The sequence below is a fragment of the Rhinopithecus roxellana genome, chromosome 3 (genome assembly GCF_007565055.1).
Source record: "Rhinopithecus roxellana isolate Shanxi Qingling chromosome 3, ASM756505v1, whole genome shotgun sequence".
NCBI classification, from domain to species: domain Eukaryota; kingdom Metazoa; phylum Chordata; class Mammalia; order Primates; family Cercopithecidae; genus Rhinopithecus; species Rhinopithecus roxellana.
In genome coordinates this window covers 83,557,133-83,579,753 of record NC_044551.1, presented here as the reverse complement: position 1 = coordinate 83,579,753, position 22,621 = coordinate 83,557,133, and the positions used below count along the sequence as shown (strand labels likewise).

Below are 22,621 nucleotides of genomic sequence, written 5' to 3'. Positions count from 1 at the left end.
CTCTAAGGCACCATGACATGAGCTGTAGCAGTTGTTTAGCTGTTTTTACTGTTGTTTTATTTTTGTAAAATATCCATTACCATATGATCCACTTTCTGGACTCCAGATTTCTTCCTATATCAATGTGGCTTTCCTTCATTTTCCTCCACTTTCTTCAATTGCCACATTTTAAGTTTGGGCTGTCTTTCGGCCTGGAAATCACCCTGCATTTCATAAGTTTGAAAAGAAAGTACAGTGCAGTCTTCAGGCACCAAGCCTGGGGAAGAAAATTTAGGTTGGGAACTTTAGTTTTACCACGTGTTAGACACATGACTTGGCTACATTACTTCACATCTTGGAGCTGCAGTTTTCATATGTAAGGTACAGATAAGTATACACCAAATGGTGCTGAGGATTAGGTGAGAAAAACCTTTGTAAAGCATCTTGCACTGCATCTGACCTATGGTGTATACCTAACAAAGGCTAAATCCCATTTTTTCTCCTTTTTTATTAGGTACAGAATTCCAAAGAGATTAAACAAGATGTGGGAGGCACTGAGGCCAATTAGAAGTCATGAGGAGACAGTGAATTCATTGGAGGAAGGAAACGAAAGGCAGAGATTCAGTGAGTTGACTAGAAGGAAGAAAAGGGGGAATAGATAATGGGTAGATGATGATAGAAAGGAAGAATCACCTCTGTCAGATGAGAGTTATCTCTCCTTCCATAGACGACAAAAAGAGTCCATGGAATACGCCTTGGGTACAGCCCTACCAATCCAAGGCTTCTAAAAAAGTCACCCTTTTGATCAAAAAGAACATTCATATCTTTCTCTTCCAAAACAATGTTACAGACTCACACCATTAGAAACACTGATTTGTCTTTGCACACTGTCAGTTTTTATTTATGCTCATATCTTAAAATACTTTCCCCAAGTCTTAGTTGACAAAGAGAATCACAGTTCTGTAGTTGAATTTCAAGGCTTCTGTTATAGTTAGCAGGGTTGATGTGGAGTGTGAAGGAGCGCTCGAGCAGGGATCCCTAGGCATTCTGTTCTTGGCAAAATGCAGGTTCTCTTTTACTCTTCTCAAAGTCACTCTGTCTTCGTTTTTTTAAAAAGAGTATTTCCCCCTGTATAATTCAGGTTGACTCTTAACTTCTTACCTTTTCTTTTCACTATACAGGCAAGCTTTACAAATCTTGCTTTTATTTTTGGAAGGGCTGCATTAACAAATATTTGTTTTCTTAGTTCACAAACAGTCAAGGGCCTGTTGAGAAATCCAAGCTTGACTTGCAGGCTTAATTAGTTGGTTAGGGGTAAAAATTTCATTTGAATCATTGCTGGACCCTGATTTCCATTTTTATTACATTCACTTCTTTTGGGCCCCCATACTCATTTCCTCAGTCACAGAAGTTATTTATTGTTGAGTGTGAGAAATAGACCTTATGCATGTGGCAGAGAGCAATGCTAAGAAGGTAATCATTTAAATGGTAAATCAACATTAGTTTGCTGGGTTAAAAAAGTTTCATAGCTTTTATTTTTCTAGGATGAGAGAAAAGTCAGCACACTCCTCTTCCCACTTTCCCATAGATCTTTAAACTTTACCTTTATAGAAAGGGCCCTCATCATACACTCCATGCCAGACACTTAACAACAATGTTTTCCAAGTAAAAAAAATTACACAACAAATGAAATGAAAAGGGCACATTTTTGTTGCCCTGAAATCCCCCGAGATTCATTCCCAGTCTGATAGACAAGAGATTCTTTTGGTGGAATGATTCCTGGGCAAGCAAAGACACGGGCAAGTTTCACATCTGTTCATTTCCCAAAGCCATTTGCAAGCAAAAATGAGTTCACATCGTACAGCACAGATTCTCAGTATGTAACTCGACTCACCTAGATCAGGCTGTATGCCTTAATGGGGGAGGCAGATAAATCTAGAGTGTCACAGTAACAGTGTGAGCCCCTCACCATGGGGAGATAGGAGGCAGGGAGAACCAGTTTACCTAGTAGGATCACGATGCACAGAAGGATGGCAACCAGAGCCCCCGTGCTCAGTCCCGTGGGGTGGATGAGCGCCTCCGCATGGCAGGACTGCATGTTCCCGTGGTGGTCACATGCACAGACCCGGACAGTCACTGTCCCAGTGCTGCTTTGAACTGGGTAGTCGTTGTCTGAAATGACCACAGGCAAGAGATAGGTGCTCATCTCGTGTCTATTATAGCCATTTTTCCGAGTTAAGATTCCCGCCGTGTTGTCTGGAACCGGAAAGCAAAGTGGTGAATGTATGTGGATACTGCGTCATGTATTGAATCAATTGTGATGGGAAAAGATAGACATAGATACAGATACATACACATACATATACATACAGATACAGGTATGGATATAGATGGAGGTAGAGAAGGTAACTTGAACTCATTTACCTTTGTTGTCTTGAATGGTAAAGTTTGAGCCACTGGCTGCTTCAGGGGCCAAAGAAAACGAAAATTGGTGCCCACTATAAGGGTCGTCCTTGTCAACAGCACGCAGGGTCTGAATCAACTAAGAGAAAAAACCAGAACATTGTCACAAAATTTTGGTAACTCAAAAGTGTTTCTTACCGTTTTGCAATAAATTGCTTGACAAAATGATTTAACATTTTAATTATAAAAATGATAGCCTTTAAGTAATGTACAGTGAATCTGCTCTATTATGGGTTAGAAAGCCAAAGGGCATGGAATGATTCTTTGTTGTGGGGACACTGTAGGATGTCCTGTGCATTGTAGGATGTTAAGCAGCCACCCTGGCCTCTACCCACCCGGTATCAGTAGCACCTTCTAGTGTGACAATCAAACTCTCTCAAGATACTGCAAATATCCCCAGGGAGGAAATCATCCTGATTGAGAAACATTTGGCCTTGAGTGATGCAAAGCTGTAAAATATCCCAATAGTCTGTGACAACATCGCAGCTTCACAAAGTAGAAGAAGTTCTCTTTGGACAGTCTGTCTAGAAATGCACTCTTAGCATTACATAAGCTATCAACTTGCAAAAAATGGAAAAGAAAATAAGTATATAGAACACAGTAACTTCAGCTTTCTACCTGCATGTGTACTTTAACAGTGTACTTCTATTTTCACAAACTGAAACATAATTTTTATATCACTGGCAGCAAAGACCTATTTCACATGGGGACAAATGTGTAAAATAGGAAAGCATTCATGAATTTGTATTACTTATACAGATGGTCAATGTAAATAAGTGAAATCATGAATTATAGGCAATTATAAAGTATGTTCTAGTTATTACTTCAAGTACATATGGTAATTAAACTATCTGTTCACCAATAAAGATTTTTCCAATAAAGCTGTGACTAATCTATTTTAATAAAAACTTAAGATCGATTTGGAATCAGCCTCAGTCTTTGATGAACTTCCAGTTCTTCGAAACTGTTAGTTCTCATATGTAAGTCCTGGTTCTTATTTATAGTATTAATTTCTGTGGCATTCACTTCATAGTTAATTCACAACTCTCCTTCAGCTCTGTGAATCATCTCAATGATTAGAATATCTAAATTAATCTGACGTTCAACTTGAATGTACTTTTTAATGAAACTCACCTGATCTGCCTTTGCTTTTTCACAGACAAAAGTTTCATAGAACTCAGCAAATTCTGGGGCGTTGTCATTGACATCTAGAACTTTAATATATAGAGGTACTCGACTACTTTGCTTTGGGTTATCTGTCACATACCAAAAAGAAAGAAAAAGCCATTTACATGTTGATTGCCGATTCCCTTTAGACAACATCCACTCAACTTCTTCATTCTCATTCATGCACGGATTCCCCAAGCTAATGTACTACTGGGCATTAAGTATCAGTGTGGTCACAAAATGTAGAATTTGATTGTTTGGTACATCTGGAGTTGGATGCACCTGTTAGAGATACATGGGTGACAAAGCTACTTGTGTTGATATAGTTCAACTGTATAATAAACCTTAAGATAACACAAAACCAAGAGAGGCATTTTAAAGGTAGATTTTCAAGGAAGCAGGCCGATGGGGAGCATATGGACAAAAGGAAGAAGAGGGAAAATGAATGAACTACCAGAAGACCAAAGGATAGTTATTGGTCTTAGTGTTTTAGTTTGAGTGCTGAACGAGAGCAAGATGTCATGCTAAACACTCTGCTATATTATGTTATTTAATGTTCACAAACTTCTGAGATAGAGTTACTGCCCCCACTTTATAGATGAGGAAACTGAGACATGGAGAAGTTAAGCAATTTATCTGTGTTTATAGAGACAGTAAAGAGTGAAGTCCAGGTTCAAACTTGGATCTGTCTGACTCCAAGCCCAGGCTGAAAGCCTGGGCTTTTCATCTGGAATTAATGATAGAGCGGAATCAATGTTTGCAGACCTGAGATAAATGAAGTATTTCGGTTGCCTTCTGTGGTAATCTTTTAGCACAGTATGGAAGACAGATTCCTGGTGTAAGAATCAGGAGTTAGAATCTATCACTTCAGCTCTCTTCATTTCCTTCACTTGTATGTCTCCTGTTTTTTCACTTAGTAAGTATTTAGGGAGCATCTAATACCTAATCTATAGCAGCCTCTATTTGGGATGTTGGGGCACTAGGAAACATAACAAAGATCCTGTTTCCTGGAGCTTTATTGTAATGGGGATGGGCAAACCATAAACACATAAATGTATAATGTGTCAGATGGTAAATGCTATAGAGAAATTAAGTAGGTAAAAAGGATTGAGAGAAACAGAGCTGTTACTTAGAATGATGACCAAGGACTGCTTCTCTGATGAGACATCATTTGCCCAGAGACATGAATGAAGAGAAGATTTAAGCCATGTGAATATTTCCGACTCTTCAGGTCAAGGAATCAGTATATGCAAAGGCCCTGAGGTGAGTGGGAGCTGGTTTTATACAAGCTTTTGGTTTCTGTTATGTCAAAGGTTGTTAAGAAGATTAGACAGTAAGAGTCTTTAAAATGTCTGAAATTTTACTCACACTATTCTTCGAAAGTTAGAGTAGCTGAATACTAACTTTTAAGAGATAGTCACCAATACTTTCAAATGTGTCATAGAAACATTAAATCTTAAAAACAATTGTTTTTAGGCACAAAGCTTAAAATACTTATGAAATGACTGCTTTGGTAAAAAATAAAATTTCGTGGTCGTCGGAAAAATGGCCATTTTCAGTGGGAAAGAATTTTATGATTTTAAAACTTCAAAGATGCTCTGTCTTTGCTATCTACATCAGTCCTTTAATATAAATGCACATGAACTACAAGATAAATCTTGACATAAATTGTGAAGAGTAAATTCCTACCTAATTTCTAATGTGCTGTCCTTATCACTATCTAAAAGCAATGCTTCATTTTGCCCATATTGGTTACTATTCTACCAAATATCCTGTAGTCACTTCAAATCTCATGAGTTATATTGACAGAGAATACAAATGTAATAAACTATTCGATACGGAATATTTCACACTAGATACCCAAAGTGAGCTAAAAATGTCTGGAACTTTTAAAATTAAACACAAAAACTAAAAAGTGAGCTATACTTTAGAAGCCTAGTTTTGTTGTTGTTGTTGTTGTTGTTGTTTGGAGTTGGAGTCCCACTCTGTCGCCCAGGCTGGAGTGCAGTGGTGTGATCTCGGCTCACCGCAAGCTCCGCCTCCCAGGTTCACACTGTTCTCCTGCCTCAGCCTCCCAAGTAGCTAGGACTGTGGGCACCTGCCACCACGTCCAGCTAATTTTTTTTGTAGTTTTAGCAGAGACGGGGTTTCACCGTGTTAGCCAGGATGGTCTTGGTCTCCTGACCTCATGATCCGCCCGCCTCGGCCTCCCAAAGTGCTGGGATTACAGGCATGAGCCACCGCGCCCGGCCTAGGAGCCTAGTTTTAAACATTGAAATTCTATTTTAAAGATGGTTTTTCACTTATATTCTTCAGCCCGTACATTGTATTGACCATCTACATTAGTTTTCATTGTGTGTAATCATTTTATTTAAAGCATTCTTTTGGCACTATTGTTCTTTGCCTTCAATTTCATAGGGGCTACCATAAAATTCATTCTAATCATTTTATTGATTACTTGGTGATTTGTATTAGTCACTTTGGTATACCATGGAACAGTGATAATTTATATCTCTTAATTCTGTAAAGACTTTGAATAGAAATTCTATAGCAAGCTAGAGAATTGATATCTAAAAAATTTCTAAGCAATGCCCACATTTTACAATACGCTTGACCACTCTCATCTTGTGCCCCCACACGCAATGTCTAATTGAGAGTCTGTTTTTTTTTCAGCTGTTTATGTAATGTTCTAATTTATAATTTGGAATTAAATCCACCGAGTACCAATTCAATCTCATTTGTGAGATACATTCCCATTTTATTGTTTCCAAACCATAGAACTTTCATGGTTGCCTCTCCATTTATGTATAAGCCAATGCATATGTAGAAGAAGCATTACTGCAAATCACTCCAGAGCTCTTTCCCTCAATACATATCAAGTGGGATTGTCAATACATGGTGACAAGCTATGCTCTGCCAGCCCTTGCTGGGACACTCAGTCTATTAATGGGGGACAGCAGTGGTATTAGGTAGGACTTACTGATTTCTGTTGCTATCACTGTAATGTTGTGCCATAGCAGTGTTTCTCGGTCAAGAAGTTTCGATGTAAAAATTGAACCATTTCCAGAATCAATGTTGAATATTCTGTCCATATCTGTGTGTCGATCTACAGAGTACCTGAAAATGCAGAGTGGAATTAAGAAAGGCTTTTCTATTTCCTATTCTCACATCATAGAACATCATAACACATCTGGTACACAATATGTCCCAGAGTATCTGTGGCATGAATTTTTTTCCATCTCTAGTGCATATTTGAATACCTACAACTTGACATTAAGTAAAATATTTTGAGAAATTAGTTCTTCACAATGGAGGTCTTAATAGTAAACTCACTAGACAAGTTGCATGACTTTGAGGATCACCATTACATTTTCTTTTCTAATATGTATAAATTTGGATCAAGTTTATATAGTAATTGTTTCATTTTTTAACTCAAGTTTTTACAACCTGAGAACTTTAATATGTGTGTGTGTGTTCGTATGCATATGTAGGGTGTTGGTTATTTTTCTACTTTCCATTTAATTTAAAAAATCATCTGTTGAAATAAGCAAAAGACAGCTAGTGTGGCCAAGGTTAGTGAGGCAGAAGAGGGAGATAGGAGATGAGACTGGGGAGAGAGCCAGAGTCTAGACTGCAGAAGGCTGTGGTAAGGAGGTGGAATTTATTCTAAATGCAATGCAAATCTACCCAAGGGTTTTTTGTTTGTTTGTTTTGAAATGTGGTCTCACTCTCTCGCTCTGTCACCAAGGCTGGAGTGCAGTGGCATGATCTTGGCTCACTGCAACCTCGACCTCCCAGGCTTGAGCCATACTCCCACCTTAGCCTCCCGAGTAGCTAGGACCACAGGTGTGTGCTACCATGCCCTAATTTTTTGTATTTTTTGTAGAGACAGGATTTGGCCATTTTGCACGGGCTGGTCTTGAATTCCTGAGCTCAAGTAATCCACCTAACTTGGTCTCCCAAAGTGCTGGGATAACAGTCATGAACCACCATGCCTGGCTACAAAGGGTTTTAAACAGGGGAGTGCCACAATCTAAATTATGGTTAATAAAGATCACTGGTTGAATTGAGGAGAATGCTTGGACAGTGCTGCCACAAACAGAGAAAAAAGGAGTGAAAAACAGGATTCGGGGAAGATGGGTAAGTTCCATTTTTGCTATGCTGAGGCTGAGGTGCCTGAGAAAAGTACAGGAAGAGATACCTAGTCTGAAGCTCAAGATCAAGATCTGGACTGATCCCAGATTTCCTATTCAGCTGTCCAAGAAAACAATGTCCAGTGGAGGAAGAAAAACACTAAAGACAGAACCATTTACATCACTTAAATCAGTGGAAGACCAGAGACACACAGTGGTGCCTGGAACAGACGAGGAACTTGATAAATATTTAAGAAGGAGAGTTTGAATACATTCAAGGAAAACAAAGAGAAGCATTTGGAAACCAAACATTCCAACCCTAATACTGGTGGAAGACTAGTGGATTTTGAGAAATGTTGTCTTATTTATAAATGTATTACTAGTTTTTAGAATAGCTATGTGATATGGTTTGGCTCTGTGTCCCCACCCAAATCTAATCTTGAATTGTAATCCCCATGTGTCAAAGAAGGGGCCTGATGGGAGGTGATTGTATCATGGGGGCAGACTTCTCCCTTGCTGATCTTGTGATAGTGAGTGAATTCTCATGAGAGCTGATGGTTTAAAAGTGTAGTGCTTCCCCTTACCTTTCACTATGATTACAAGTTTGCTGTGGCCTCCTAGCCATGCTTCCTGTACAGCCTGTAGAACTGTGAATCAATTAAACCTCTTTTCTTCATAAATTACCCAGGCTCAGGTAGTTCTTTATAGCAGTGTGAGAATGAACTAATACAGAACATTGCTACCAGGAAAGTGGGGGACTGCTATAAAGATAGCTGAAAATATGGAAGCAACTTTGGAACTGGGTAACATGCAGAGGTTGAAACAGATTGGAGGGCTCAGAAGAAGAAAGAAAGATGTGGGAAAGTTTGGAACTTCCTAGAGAATTGTTGAAAGGTTTTGACCAAAATGCTGACAATGATATGGGCAATGAAGTCCAGGTTGAGGAGGTCTCAGATGGACATGAGGAACTTATTGGGAACTGGATTAAAGGTCACTCTTGCTTTGCTTTAGCAAGGAGACTGGAGGTGTTTTGCGTCTGCCCTGGAGATGGATATTTGGCAGAAGAAGTTTCTAAGCAGCAAAGCTTTCAAGAATTGATCTGGCTGTTTCTTAAAGTGTATGCTCATATGCGTGAACAAAGAGATGACGTGAAACTGGAACTTATATTTAAAACGGTGACCATGTGGTAGAAAAGAAAAATCCATTTTCTGGGGAGGAATTCAAGCCTGCTGCAGAAATGTCCATAACTAAAGAGGAGCCGAATGTTACTAGCCAGGACAAGGGGGAAATGTCTCCAGGGCATTTTGGGAACCTTGATCGCAGCCCCTTCCCTTACAGGCCCAGAGGCATAGGAGGAAAAAAAATGGTTTCATGGGCAAGGCCTAGGGCCTAGCTGCTCTGTGCAGCCTTAGGACATGGCATCCTGTGTTCCAGCCACTCCAGCCCCAGCTGTGGCTAAAAGGGGCCAAGGTACAACTCAGGCTGTGGCTTCAGAGGGTGCAAGCCCCAAGCCTTGGTGGCATCTACATGGTGTTGGGCCTGAAAGTGTGCAGAAAGCAAGAAGTTGAGGTTTGGGAACCTCCACCTAGATTTCAGAGGATTTATGGAAATGGCTGGATGTCCAGGCAGAAGTCTGCTACAGTGGTGGAGACCTCATGGAGAATCTCTAGTGGAGCAGTGTGGAGGGAAAATGAGGGGTTGGAGCCCCCAAACAGAATCCCCACTGGGGCACTGCTTAGTGGAGCTGTGAGAAGGGGGCCACTCTCTTCCAGACCCTAGAATGGTGGATCCAACAAAAGCTTGCACCATGAGCCTAGGAAAGCTGCAGGCACTCAATGCCAGCCCATGAAAGCAGCCTCGGGGGCTGTATCTTGCAGAGCCACAGGAATGGAGCTGCCCAAGGCCATGGGAGCACACCTCCTTATCAGTGTGCCCTAGAGGTGAGACATGGAGTCAAAGGAGATTATTTTGGAGCCTTAGGATTTAATGACTGCCCTGCTGGATTTCAGTCTTGCATGGGGCCTGTAGCCCCTTGGTTTTGGCTGATGTCTCCCTTTTTGAGTGGGAACATTTACCTAATACCTGTAACCCCATTGTATGGAAGTAACTAACTTGTTTTTTATTTTACAGGCTCATAGGCTGAAAGGATCTGTCTTGTGTCAGATGAGACTTTGGACTTGGACTTTTGAGTTAATGCTGGGATGAGTTAAGACTTTGGGGGACTGTTGGGAATGCATGATTGGTTTTGAAATGTGAAAAGGACATGAGATTTGGGAGGGTCCAGGGGAAGAATGATATGATTTGACTCTGCGTCCTCACCCAAATCTAATCTCAAATTGTAATCCCCATGTGTCGGAGGAGGGACTTGGTGGGAGGTGACTGAATCATGGGGCAGACTTCCCCCTCACTGTTTTTGTGATAGTGAGTGAGTTCTCATGAGATCTGATGGTTCAAAAGTGTGTGGCACTTTCCCCTTCCTTTCCCTCTTCTTCTTCTGACATGATTGTAAGTTTCCTGAGGCCTCTTGGCCATGCTTCCTGTACAGCCTGTGGAAATGGGAGTCAATTAAACCTTTTCATAAATTACCAAGTCTCAGGTAGTTCTCTATAGCAGTGTAAAAATGGACTAATACACTATGTTTATTAGCAGGGTGGGGGTGGGGTATTACAGAGAAAACTGAAGAAAGTTGATATGTTAAGGCCATTAGAAAAATAATTGCCCATTTCAGCTGGATTTTTAAAACTTTATGAGGTTTAAAAACATTGCCTCAGTAGAAATTCAATTTAAGTAAATGACCTAGCGAGGCAGACATATGTAGAATCATTATGAGTGTTCTAAGAAAAATAAACCCTTGTTACTAATTTGCCATAGTATACTGCATCCAAGATTCTACTTGAATATGTTATTTTGGTTTAAAACACAAGTAGTGAATTATAATGAACAATATATTTTATCTTCATAAAATTTATTTTTATTATCTAGTGAGTGTCTAAATGAAATAGATATTCAATTATTGTAGGCTATTTAAACCTGATTTTAAAGAGAATTAATGAAGTTCACAGTGGGTGTAATATTAAGTTGAATTGGAATTTCAGTTTGAATGTATATAAACTTATGTTTTTATTATCAAAAGGGTTGAAACAAATGAAACAGCTATTGTTTTGCCATTTATGTCATGAATCAATATTTATTAAGAATTTAGGGCCGGGCGCGGTGGCTCAAGCCTGTAATCCCAGCACTTTGGGAGGCCGAGACGGGCGGATCACGAGGTCAGGAGATTGAGACCATCCTGGCTAACACGGTGAAACCCCGTCTCTACTAAAAAATACAAAAAAATTAGCCGGGCGAGGTGGCGGGTGCCTGTAGTCCCAGCTACTCGGGAGGCTGAGGCAGGAGAATGGCGTGAACCCGGGAGGCGGAGCTTGCAGTGAGCTGAGATCCGGCCACAGCACTCCAGCCTGGGCGGCAGAGCGAGACTCCGTCTCAAAAAAAAAAAAAAAAAAAAAAATACTTACTTGATCACGTCTTATTTTAAATTTGAGAATGACAGGTATTTATAGCACATAGTTAATTACAAAAAGGAAACCTCAATATTCATAGACTTTGTAAGAAATTTTATAATTATCTATATACATATTTTTTTCTCATGGAAAATGCTAAGCTTAAGATGTGCTGTTTCTGTAAGCTGTTACAATTACATACAGCAATAATCTTGTTTTGTTCTTTTCCCCCTGCTATAGTTTTAAATTTTACAAGTAATTATATTTTCCTATCAAGCCTTGACATAAAGGGTAAGAGGTGAGAATTTTTAGTTGAAGGCAGCTTTCAATTTGAAAGAGAAAGTAACTATTTAGGAAATACCAAAATTGTATTTTCTCTTTGTGTTGGGACATTTAAAAATTAATAGAAAATCTAAAATGCCCACATCATTTAGGAAAGATGCTTGTACACAAGCCTTGCTTGTTTGTTGTTTTTTCCTTCCAAGGTAATTTAAATTTATATCAAGGATATTTATTGTCCAATCACATTAATTGTAATTATCACTGATAAGAAACAAGATAATCAATCCCATCATGATTATAGCAGTTCCTTCTGTTAGGTAGCTCTTTTTTTTTTTTTTTTTTCCCCCTAGGACTTCATTATATTCTGTGATTAAATAATTTGTCTTCTAATGTATCCTCAAGTCAGGAAGATTTGTGGTTCTTCCTGGAAAGGATGTATGTTTGCATAAATTTTTCATAATTTGTATGTATAGTGACATAAGATTATTTCACAGAACCAAAGGGAATTTGAGATGAAGTTATTAGAAGAAAATAATTTTACGTGATTAAAGAATTAAAGATTTGTACCTGTATAATGATAAATCAGTGCTCTGGGGAAGAATTCTCTAGTGTTAATTTTGCACTTACCATATTGTCTAGCACTTAGTTGTTCAACATTTATGTCTTAATAATCAAAAATTATGTATGAATGTATTTTTCTAATATAAGAATGAATTTTATCCTATAAAAGGATGCTGGAATACCATTTATATACCAATATATCTATAAGTATTTCTAGTCTTAAATGTATATGTATCAAATCCATATGTACCAAGGAAAGGCTGGCAGCAAAAAACTTAAAAATTAGCTGACAGCCAACATAATCTGACAAGCTAACTACTTTCTTTCATAAAACAGAAAATAATGCTGTGGGTAAAAATGGTATTTGGTATAAAAAGTAATATAGATATGGAAATATTGCCTGAATTCGCAGAACATTCTCGCTTTTAATTAAAAAAAATGTTGATCTATCAAGGAGATAACCAAAGCTCATATTTGTAAACTTCTAGCATTAACACTTTCAAATTGAATTTGATACTTACTTGCTAAGATTTTTTCCTTATGCAGTTACAATAAACTCTAAGAGAGTAGTTGTGAAAATACTTACACATGCATTAGTGAAAACTATATTAGTGAAAGCTATATTAGTGAAAACCACATTCATTTTCCTTATTAACAATATTAAATGTATGTGGAGAAACACTTGATCCATGGAGCTCACATGGTTGACCATAGCCCAATTCAAAGTGTCTTATAGATATTCCAGTAGGATGATAAAACAAGAGTTTATTTGCCCAGTGATTTAAAATTGTTCCCTGAAAGTAAGCCAGGAATTTTTGTGTTTGAGATGTAGGGCTTGTCATAAGGTTTTATTTGAACAAAGGGCTCAACTGGGAAAAGTTGGAAAATGACTGCTGCCTTAGAGCCCCAAATTCTTTTATCTGCAATAATATTCTTCATGTAGCAGCTAGTGTTATCCTTTTAAAATGGAGTTTTAGATTAGTTAACTCTTATACTCAAAGGTTTCCAGTGGCTTCTCATCTCAATCAGAACAAAATCCAGTCTGTACCATGAACTACAAAGCCCTACAGGACCTGCCACACTCCTCATCAGCTATCAAACCTCTCTAGGGCCTCATATCTGACCTCGCCTCCCTCGCTCACTCTCTTTCAGCTGCAGAGGCCTCCTCGCTGCTCTTTCAACTGTCAAGGAAGCTCTGGTATCAGACTTACCGTTGCTTTTCTCACTTCTTGGAATGTTCTCCCCCCAGCATCAACATGGTTCGCCCTTTCATTTCTTCTTGGAATATTCTCCCCTCAGCATTAACATGGCTCGCCCTTTAATTTCATTCAAATCTTTACTAAATGGTCCCCTACCAAGAATGCCAAACCTGACCCCATTATCTAAAATAGTACTCCAGGTGCTCTTTATTTCCTTATTCTGCCTTATTTTCCTGCTTAAAATTTACTTTCGCCTGATGTATTACATATTTATTGTTTGTCTATTTCTGCTTGCCCCAATTAGAATGTAAGCTTCATGGGATCAGGGCTATATTCCCTAGTGCCTAGAGTGTACCTGGCACTTGGCTGGCACCTTGACCAGAATCTATTTGTGAACTCACTGGCGAGAGTTTCTCTAGTTTTTCGGTCTGCTTACTTTGTTTATGGGGAATAATTGACACAATGCTATTCTGGTCTCGCACATTTCTTGAACTCCTGACCTCAAGTGATCTGCCCACCTTGGCCTCCCGAAGTGCTGGGATTACAGGCGTGAGCCGCCGCGCCCAGCTAGTACTTTTCTCATTTAGTCAACTAAGCTACTGGCTGAAGGCTGGAAGTTGGTTGACTCCAGCATTTTTCTGTTAAGATCCGAGAATACTGAAGCATTGGTGGTCCCAAAGAGCAATAAGGCCTTATTGTAACATGATTTACAACTAAGGTGTAAGGAAAGCATAGGGAAAACAGAACTAGTTTATAGCATACATTTGGACTCTGTTGTATTAATTTCCCTAGGATTTCACAGACGTATATCATGAAACAATTCTTGTTTTTATCTACATCTACAAAAGGAAAAATGCATCTGAATGGAGGATAATTCTGTCTTTTAGGTGTTACATGATAGGTTTTTCTACACTTGAAAAACAGGCTCCCAATCCCAGTGCTTGATTTGTTAAAAATCATACTTTTTCTTTGCCACTTTCTTTAAGATTTGACAAATCTTAAACTTAAAAAAATCTCAAACCTTGAAAAATAATCCCAGGTTATTCAGCCGCATCACCTTATGCTACTTCTATTTAAGCAGTAAACTCCTTATAGCTTGCTTTCCTTCCCAAATTTGTGTTCTTTTAAGGTTTATACAGTCAGCCCCATGTATCCACAGGTTCTGCAACTGTGGATTCAACCAACTGGAAATAAAAAATGTTTGGAAAAAACAAGAAGCAAACAATAAAAAATAGTACAAATAAAAACATCAAGATAACTATTTACATAGTATTTACATTGAACTGGTACTATAAGTAATCTAGAAATGACTTAAAGCATAGGGAAGGATGAGCTTTGGTTGTTTGCAAATCTGTGTCATTTTATATAAGGAACTTCCGGATTTGTGAATTTTAATATGGGGGTGGTCCTGGAACCAATCCCCCAGGGATAACAAGGGACTACTGTACTTCTGCCAAAATAATATTTATGCAGTGAGCAAAGAGAGTTAAAGGTGCTGTTTAGAATAGTTTTTTCAGGAAAACATAATTGTCTAATTGGAACAAAAGGGATTCATCTTTTCTAAAGTGCAGGCAGATATTTGAATATAAATTGACTGAAGCTTATGAAACAGATACATCGCGGAAGCGTGCTTACTTGACAGGATTCCTGGCAGCATCTGGATCTTGGGCTGTGACAGAGCCTATTGTGGTGTTTATCTGAGCATCTTCTCTTATTTGTAGGATGTAGGCCAGCTTGCTGAAGACAGGAGGCTCATCTACATCCTCCACCACAATTCTAACCGTGGCTGAATCTTTGAAAGGCCCCAAGTAGAGAAATCGTGGCTCAACATGAGGATTGGAGGCTTCCACTTTAAGGGTATACACTTTCTTCTTTTCAAAGTCCAAGAGCTTGGGGTGGGGGGTGGGGGAAGAAGTGACATATTTAAAGCAGCCAAGACACAGAAAGCCAAGACATGAAACATTTTTGGTGTAAATCACTGATAAATGAATGGAATCATATTGCTTAGGGAAACACATTAGTGTGATATTGGGCAAAGGGAGGAAAGATAAGATGTAATTTTTTTTCTTACATCTAGGCTGTTAGGCAGGAAACGATGATAAAGTTTGTGAAGGAGTTCAGATGCCACAGAGCCCTGAAAAGTGTATGGGCTGAGGCCAGTGCCTGCTGTTGACTTAAAAGTGGGTCCTGAGGTACAAGGCACCATACCAGGCAGGAAGGACACTTGGAAGCAGGAGTCTGGTAGAGCCCGCCCTGTCCCCACTTAAAAAATACTCACGTTTCACTAGAGGGGGCCAGCAGGGGCAAGTTGGCAAATACACAGTGTGTTATTCCATGTCAGATGTTCTCACATCTGGCTTTTTTTTTTTTTTGAGACGGAGTCTTGCTCTGTCGCCAGGCTGGAGTGCAGTGGCGCGATCTCAGCTCCCTGCAACCAGGCCTCCAGATTCAAGCGATTTTCCTCAGCCTCCCAAGTAGCTGGGATTACAGGCACACGCCACCAGGCCCAGTTAATTTTTGTATTTTTAGTAGAAACGGGGTTTCATCATGTTGGCCAGGATGGTCTTGATCTCTTGACCTCATGATCCACCTGCCTCTGCCTCCCAGAGTGCTGGGATTACAAGCGTGAGCCACTGTGCCGGCCGTATCTGGCTTTAATTACACCAATGAGTGTTTAAAACTGGCCAATGTCTTGGCCCCACCCTGGACCATTAAACCAACATATTGGGGCATGCATATTAAAATCTACATGATTAAACACTTCTCCCAGTGATTCTATGGTGCAGCCAGAATTGAGAGCCACAGGTTTGCATTGTGAATCCCTCGTCATCATTCAAAAAAACATAGATTAAAGTTTTTTTTTTTTTTGCATGAAGTAATGACATATTCCAAATGATATCCTGAAAAGGGCATTGGGCTAATTATTTGCCAAAGAAAGTAAAGATCATTGTTGTCAATATGGTATCCTGAAAAGGGCATTGGGCTAATTATTTGCCAAAGAAAGTAATGATCATTGTTGTCAAGGGTCTTTAGGCAAAGTAGCTCTGCTTTTGGAGACATGGTGAACCCAAATGCTTATTGCTGACTTTTAGTTTTTGATGATAATATGACAAGGCTCACTAGAAACACAATTAATCAAGACGTTAGTGAATGTGATTTAGTCGTCTAGGCAAAATTTCAGTTTGAATCTGATAAGGCACCAAGAAAATTAAAAAGGTTAATGCACACTAATGGGCTTCCTAATTATATTACAGTTTAAAACATTAGTCTGAGTGTCACTTAAACATGTTTTATTGTGTTTTCAGATATTAAGACACGTAATCCTAAGCTTGGGAGGAAAAAAGTCTCTGTTATTTACATCCACCTATGCTTATATTTACCAGAAAAGATAATAGTATGCTAAAGGAGAGAGAAAATATTACACCATACATGATGAAAGTGAAATCATAAAAAGTTAACCAAGTTAATATTTTTAGTCTTGAAGCATACAATTCATCGGTTTTTAATTTTTGCCATATTTTTGTATACTACTCTGTGGTGCTAGACAATTTGGGGGATAAAATAATGAATCAGTACTTTGGAAAAAAATAGAAATCAGAACATAAAAGATTTATTGTTGTGTTCCAAAAAGTAGTTAAAGAAGTCACAGGAAATTTATGGTATTTAATTTAAATTTGTTATGGTATTTAATTTAAACTTGTGATCTTTATATATCCTCTTTCTGTGATGCAAGTCATCTTGATCACTGCTTGCTGTACTCTTTTCCTTCACAGCATGCATCACAATTTGTAGTAATGTGTTTGTTTGTTTACTTGGCTCCTCGTCTGTTTCCCCCTAGACTGGAAGTACCATGAGGGCAGAGAACATTTGTTGTATGTACCAGTGCACCTCCAGCACCTAGAGCAGTGTCTGGCACTGTTTATTTACTGTTCATTTAAAGTATTTACTTAATGTATTTTTATGAATATCATTTGTTTATATTACTTATTTACTTAGGAGTTTCCTAATAAAAATTCATTGGATGTCTAGAATTAACATGAATGCATATCATTTTAGGTTCCTGAAAGCCAATCCAAGAGATCTCATTGTCATTAGAATTGACTTTCTTTCTTCCTTTCTTCCTTTCCTTTTTTCCTTTCCTTTCCTTTCCTTTCCTTCCTTCCTTCCTTCCTTCCTTCCTTCCTTCCTTCCTTCCTTCCTTCCTTCCTTCCTTCCTTCCTTCCTTCCTTCCTTCCTCCCTCCCTCCCTGCCTCCCTGCCTCCCTTCTTTCTCTCTCTCTCTCTCTTTCTCTCTTTCTCTCTCTCTCTCTTTCTTTCTTTCTTGAGACAGAGTCTCACTCTGTCACCTAGGCTGGAGTACAGTGGCATGATCTCACTGCAACCTCTGCTGCCCAGCCTCAAGCAATCCTCCTGCCTCAGTCTCCAGAGTAGCTGGGATTACAGGCACCTGCCACCACGCCTGGCTAATTTTTGTATTTTTAACAGAGATGGATTTTGCCATGTTGGTCTCAAACTCCAGGACTCAAGAGATCCTCCTGCCTCGGCCTCTGAAAGTTCTGGGATTACAGGCGGGAGCCACCATTCCTGGCCAAAATTGGCATTTTTTCTGAAAATAATAAGTCAAATAAAAATCGAAAGGAATGTTTATGTGAGACATAATTGCCCCGGTAACTTAGGAACTGGAGAAAGGTAAATGGGTTCACTTTGTATGGTGTTTAAGAAGCAGCATTACCTTTTTGACAGTTATAATCCCTTCCTGGGTTTCCTGGTCAGTGATGACATCAAACATATCCAGCCCCTCACCGTCTGTGATGCTGTACTCAATTTCAGCATTTTCTCCCATGTCAGCGTCGCTGGCTTTGATTCTGCCAATTGGCGTACCCGGTGGAGAAGATTCAGGAGTTTTAAACTGGTATGAACCTATTAATCACCAGACAGATATAAGTCAAACATACACTAACCACAGTCTATTATCATAAAAACAAAACCTATTCTCCAACAGTTCTTTAAGACACTACCATCAGGTAGATTTGTGCTTTCCTCAAAATAATTAATGGTGGCCTGTTCTTCTTATGTCTACTTTCATGGTTGTTAAGAATGTTTCTTCTATTTCATGACCTGTCTCCTTGCAAATGGAAAACACTTTTCTTGTCCTGTAAATAGGCTCCAAAGTTTATGGTGTGATTGTGAGAACAGCTGAACTGCTACAGGAGGCACAGAAGGCTTCCAAGCCCTTTGTTAACTTAATCTAACAGAGTAGAGAAGAATTTAATCTGAACTGCGACTTTAAGTTAATTACTAGGTATTCTTTAAAAGAGTTCTTTCTACCATTGCTAATAATAGCTGGAGGTGGAAAGAAATTATAGCAAGTTGGAAGCTGTATCCAAGTAGATATTCTTTCACTCATACATGGAGCTGGACCTAGTTGCAGAGTTAGAGATATAGGTAAATACGTTAAGTGATAAAACTCCTACTTTTTTTCTTTTGACTCCTAAATTTTATTATTTTATGCATAGGTTTCTCCCATACTTATATTTGTATTACTAATTCGAAACTTATGTTTCCTAAACAGAAACTTTTTTTTTTTTTTAAATATGCTCCTCTTGCAAACTTAGTTTAGAGAGACCACATATGAGTTACAGTTTAGATTGGCCAGACCACGATGTACTTAGCACCAAAAATATAAAATAGTAAAACCAAAGCTTATTCTACCCTTTTCCATTACATTTTGTCACCCATTTATACAAATGATTTGAAAAGAATTTAAACAGTCTATGGCACTACTAAAATGTAGGCATTTAATAACAGTAATCCCCTAAGTAATGAGTTCATACTTGGTAAAATGATAAAGCAGGTTAACTCAAGTATGCAACTCAAAAAGAGCATTTTTTTTTTTTTTTTCCGGACAGAGTTTCCTCCTGTTGCTCAGGCTGGAGTACAGTGGCATGATCATGCTTACTGCACCCTCAAACTTCTGGGCTCAAGCAATCCTCCCACCTCAGCTTTCTGAGTAGCTGGGACTACAGGTGCACACCATCATGCCTGGCTAATTTCTTTTTACTTGTTGTAGGCACAGGTTCTCACTATGTTGCCTCAGCTGGTCTTGAACTCTTGGCCTCATGCAGTCTTCCTCCCTCAGGCTCCCAAAGCTCTGGGATTACAGGAATGAGTTGGTGCACCCCAGGTTAAGTATTTCTCTAGTGTTTTCAACTTCCATTTTTAGGGCCTCCTGCCCCTTTCTATCTTCTCCCCTCCCTTGCCTTGGCATATTGCTCAATAACAAGTCATAGGCTATCTAAGCAGAGCAGAGTGAGTTACAAATTCCTGTGGTTCCGGAGGGGGTGGGGGCGGGGGGCAGGAATCCTTTTCTTATTCTTCCGCAGGGAATCTCCATATTAAAAAGGAGGTTTTGGGCAAACTGTTGGTGATCCTAATAGTTTTCATTTCAAGCCTGTGTAAAGGAAATGGTAGGCCTCACAGAACCTTTCTTCAACTTGTTATATCAGATATTCTTTAATTAGCTCTGATCTTTTTGCATTTAGCTAACTCTGATTAAAAACTTGAAAAAATAAAGAAAATAAAACTACTTCCTGTTGATTCATGTATATCTCTATTCTAAAGGAAGCCCGTATTAGCTGATTAGTTTTTTTAAAATGCCATGATAGAATGAGTGGGTTTTCTATTTAATAATTGAGATAGCTTTTGTAGGAGATCATGGTCCCAAAGGGATTTTGTTCCTGGAAGAAAAGTTACGTTAAAACCAGTTCCCTCTTGGGTAGCTTTTTGTGAGAATTTTTAGCATACTTCTGATACCAAGTTGGTATTCATGGATGTTGTTTTTCCTTCTTCTTCCTTCTTATCTAATCACGAGACTTAACGATTTTGGAGACGACTTTCGGTATCTCAACTAACCATAATGTAGAAAACGATTTATGATTACAAATGGATTAAGTACCTAGTTACTTCCACAGTTGTATTTTTAGAAACAGTAAAATGATAAATCCTCCCCTTACAAAGCTTTGTGAGGATTTAAAAGAGATTACATGCCTGATTAAATTCACAAAACATAAAGTCAAATTTTTCCTAACAAATTGCAGCATGCTTGTATACATATGTTCTGCATGAGCAGATTTATGTCTGTGGTAGTTTTCTTAATAAGGAGAAATGAAACAACGATGTTGGCTTTACAACAACAGCAGAAATCACTCAGCTAGTTACCAATACAGGAACATAAATGTTCACATTTCCTGAGTGTATGCCATGTTGTCAACTCATTTTTTAATAAAAGTACCAGTTCTTCTTAAGTCCACTAACTTTGACAATAATGATGACAATGAAAAATAAAAACTCTCAACGTTCAAGTTTTATAAAAGCACATTGAAGAAACTCATTCAATCAAATGTTCCTACTCTGGGGGAATCGGGGAGGGTTGTCGTTGACATCAGTCAGTGTGATGTTCACGGTGGTGGTCCCAGATAATCCTCCCATCTGGCCGCCCATATCCTTGGCTTGAATCACCACTTGGTACTGCTCCCTGTTTTCTCGATCCATGTTGAGCAAAGCTGTCTTGATGATACCTGTGGATGTAAAATTTAAGAGTACAAAGGGATGCATTAAGAAATACTTGATGGAATTATTTATTTATGCAAACAAACATAAACTGTCACCCACAATATGCAGAATGCTATGCAGATGTCATGATGATATAAAAATAAGTATATACAGCCTTTATACTGAAAGATATTACAATCACACAGGGCAGATAGATACGTTAAAAGAAGCCTGTAATACAAGGAGAATAAAAATAAGTACAAGTCAGATTCTGCAATAGTATAGACTATTAAGGGTTATATGACACTCAATATTATAATTATATTATGGATGTACAAATATTAAGTGTTATAAGATGACACAGCAAAATCTAAACTGACTTGTGGTATAAAGGTGTACTACAATAGTTGCTTGATAAAAGACATTTAGGTGAATTATAAGGAAATTGTTAGGAAAGTCACATACTTGAATGACTCTTGAGTTTCCCATTATGAATTAACGAATTACCCCTCAGATACACCTACCATAATGAATGCTCTGAGGATTTCCTAAATTGTAAAACTATGGTCTTTAGAAAATAGAACATCAATTCTCTCATAATGATCATCTTGTATGATTCTAGAGAATTTTGGAATTCAGGTTCAAGGTCTTTCAGCCTTTTAGAATTCCTAAAGCTGACCGTGAACTTTAGTTCAACTGGCCCCAATGGCAACCAAAATTTTTAAGTTAGGTTAAATTTATCTCTGTTTTTTTTTTTTTTTTTTTTTTTTTTTTTTTTTTTTTTTGAGGCGGAGTCTTGCTCTGTCACCCAGGCTGGAGTGCAGTGGCCGGATCTCAGCTCACTGCAAGCTTCCCCTCCCGGGTTCCCACCATTCTCCTGCCTCAGCCTCCCAAGTAGCTGGGACTACAAGCGCCCGCCACCTCGCCCGGCTAGTTTTTTGTATTTTTTAGTAGAGACGGGGTTTCACTGTGTTTGCCAGGATGGTCTCGATCTCCTGACCTTGTGATCCGCCCGTCTCGGCCTCCCAAAGTGCTGGGATTACAGGCTTGAGCCACCGCGCCCGGCCAAATTTATCTCTGTTGTTAGGTCGTTATGAAATAGTTAAAGAACTTCTAAAAGTTTGCCCAGTTTCTATGTAACGTTTATGCTTAAATTAACTTTCTTTCAAATTTCACTGGAGAAGCCTTTATAACCTTCTGCAGAAACACATTCTAGTGCTTAACAACTAATGAAGCGAAAATATCTTTTTTAAAGTTTGTAACAAGAATACTTCAGACAACAGATCAATTTTATTCCTATAGTCCTGGTTTCAGTGAAAGTACAGCTGCTTTCTGTTCTCCAAATAATAGTACTTCTCTATTTAAATACAGGAGATCACCTTAGCCTTTTGTCCTTTAAGTTGAATAACTCTAATTTTTCATCCTTATTGTTTTTCAACTCAACACATTCTTTCTCCTTGGGATTCTTTCCAAGTTCATTGCACCACTTAACAGAGAGATTTCCAACTGGATGTGGGAACCTAGGGAGGTTTTGATTTCTACCAAGAATAATGGAGGTTTAAAAAATGTATAAAAGGAAATTGACTCATTATGATAAAAATATGCGTAGAATTTACTATACAATACAAATGATATTTGCTAAAAACAAATCATTATAAGATAGGTTGCTACTTTGTGGAGAAAATACAGAAAACAGAAAACTGAGATGTTGAAAAGAGGATTCCAGATGGCATTTCACTTTGATTAGGACTCCATCAGTTAGGATGGGCTAGACAATGATGTGATAA

General features: G+C 38.6%; 1 protein-coding gene across 1 annotated transcript in view; it reads right to left on the bottom strand.

Moving 5' to 3' along the window:
* The window catches only part of CDH6 (cadherin 6), a 137,548-nt gene that overhangs the window by 4,078 nt on the left and 110,849 nt on the right, over positions 1 to 22,621 (bottom strand). The window contains exons 5-11 of the mRNA XM_010378023.2: positions 20,693 to 20,860; positions 18,016 to 18,203; positions 14,920 to 15,173; positions 6,590 to 6,726; positions 3,577 to 3,698; positions 2,404 to 2,521; positions 1,984 to 2,235 (exon numbers count right to left, since the gene is read on the bottom strand). Of these exons, the coding sequence (XP_010376325.2) occupies positions 1,984 to 2,235; positions 2,404 to 2,521; positions 3,577 to 3,698; positions 6,590 to 6,726; positions 14,920 to 15,173; positions 18,016 to 18,203; positions 20,693 to 20,860 (1,239 nt within the window). The remainder of the gene's footprint in view (positions 1 to 1,983; positions 2,236 to 2,403; positions 2,522 to 3,576; positions 3,699 to 6,589; positions 6,727 to 14,919; positions 15,174 to 18,015; positions 18,204 to 20,692; positions 20,861 to 22,621) is intronic.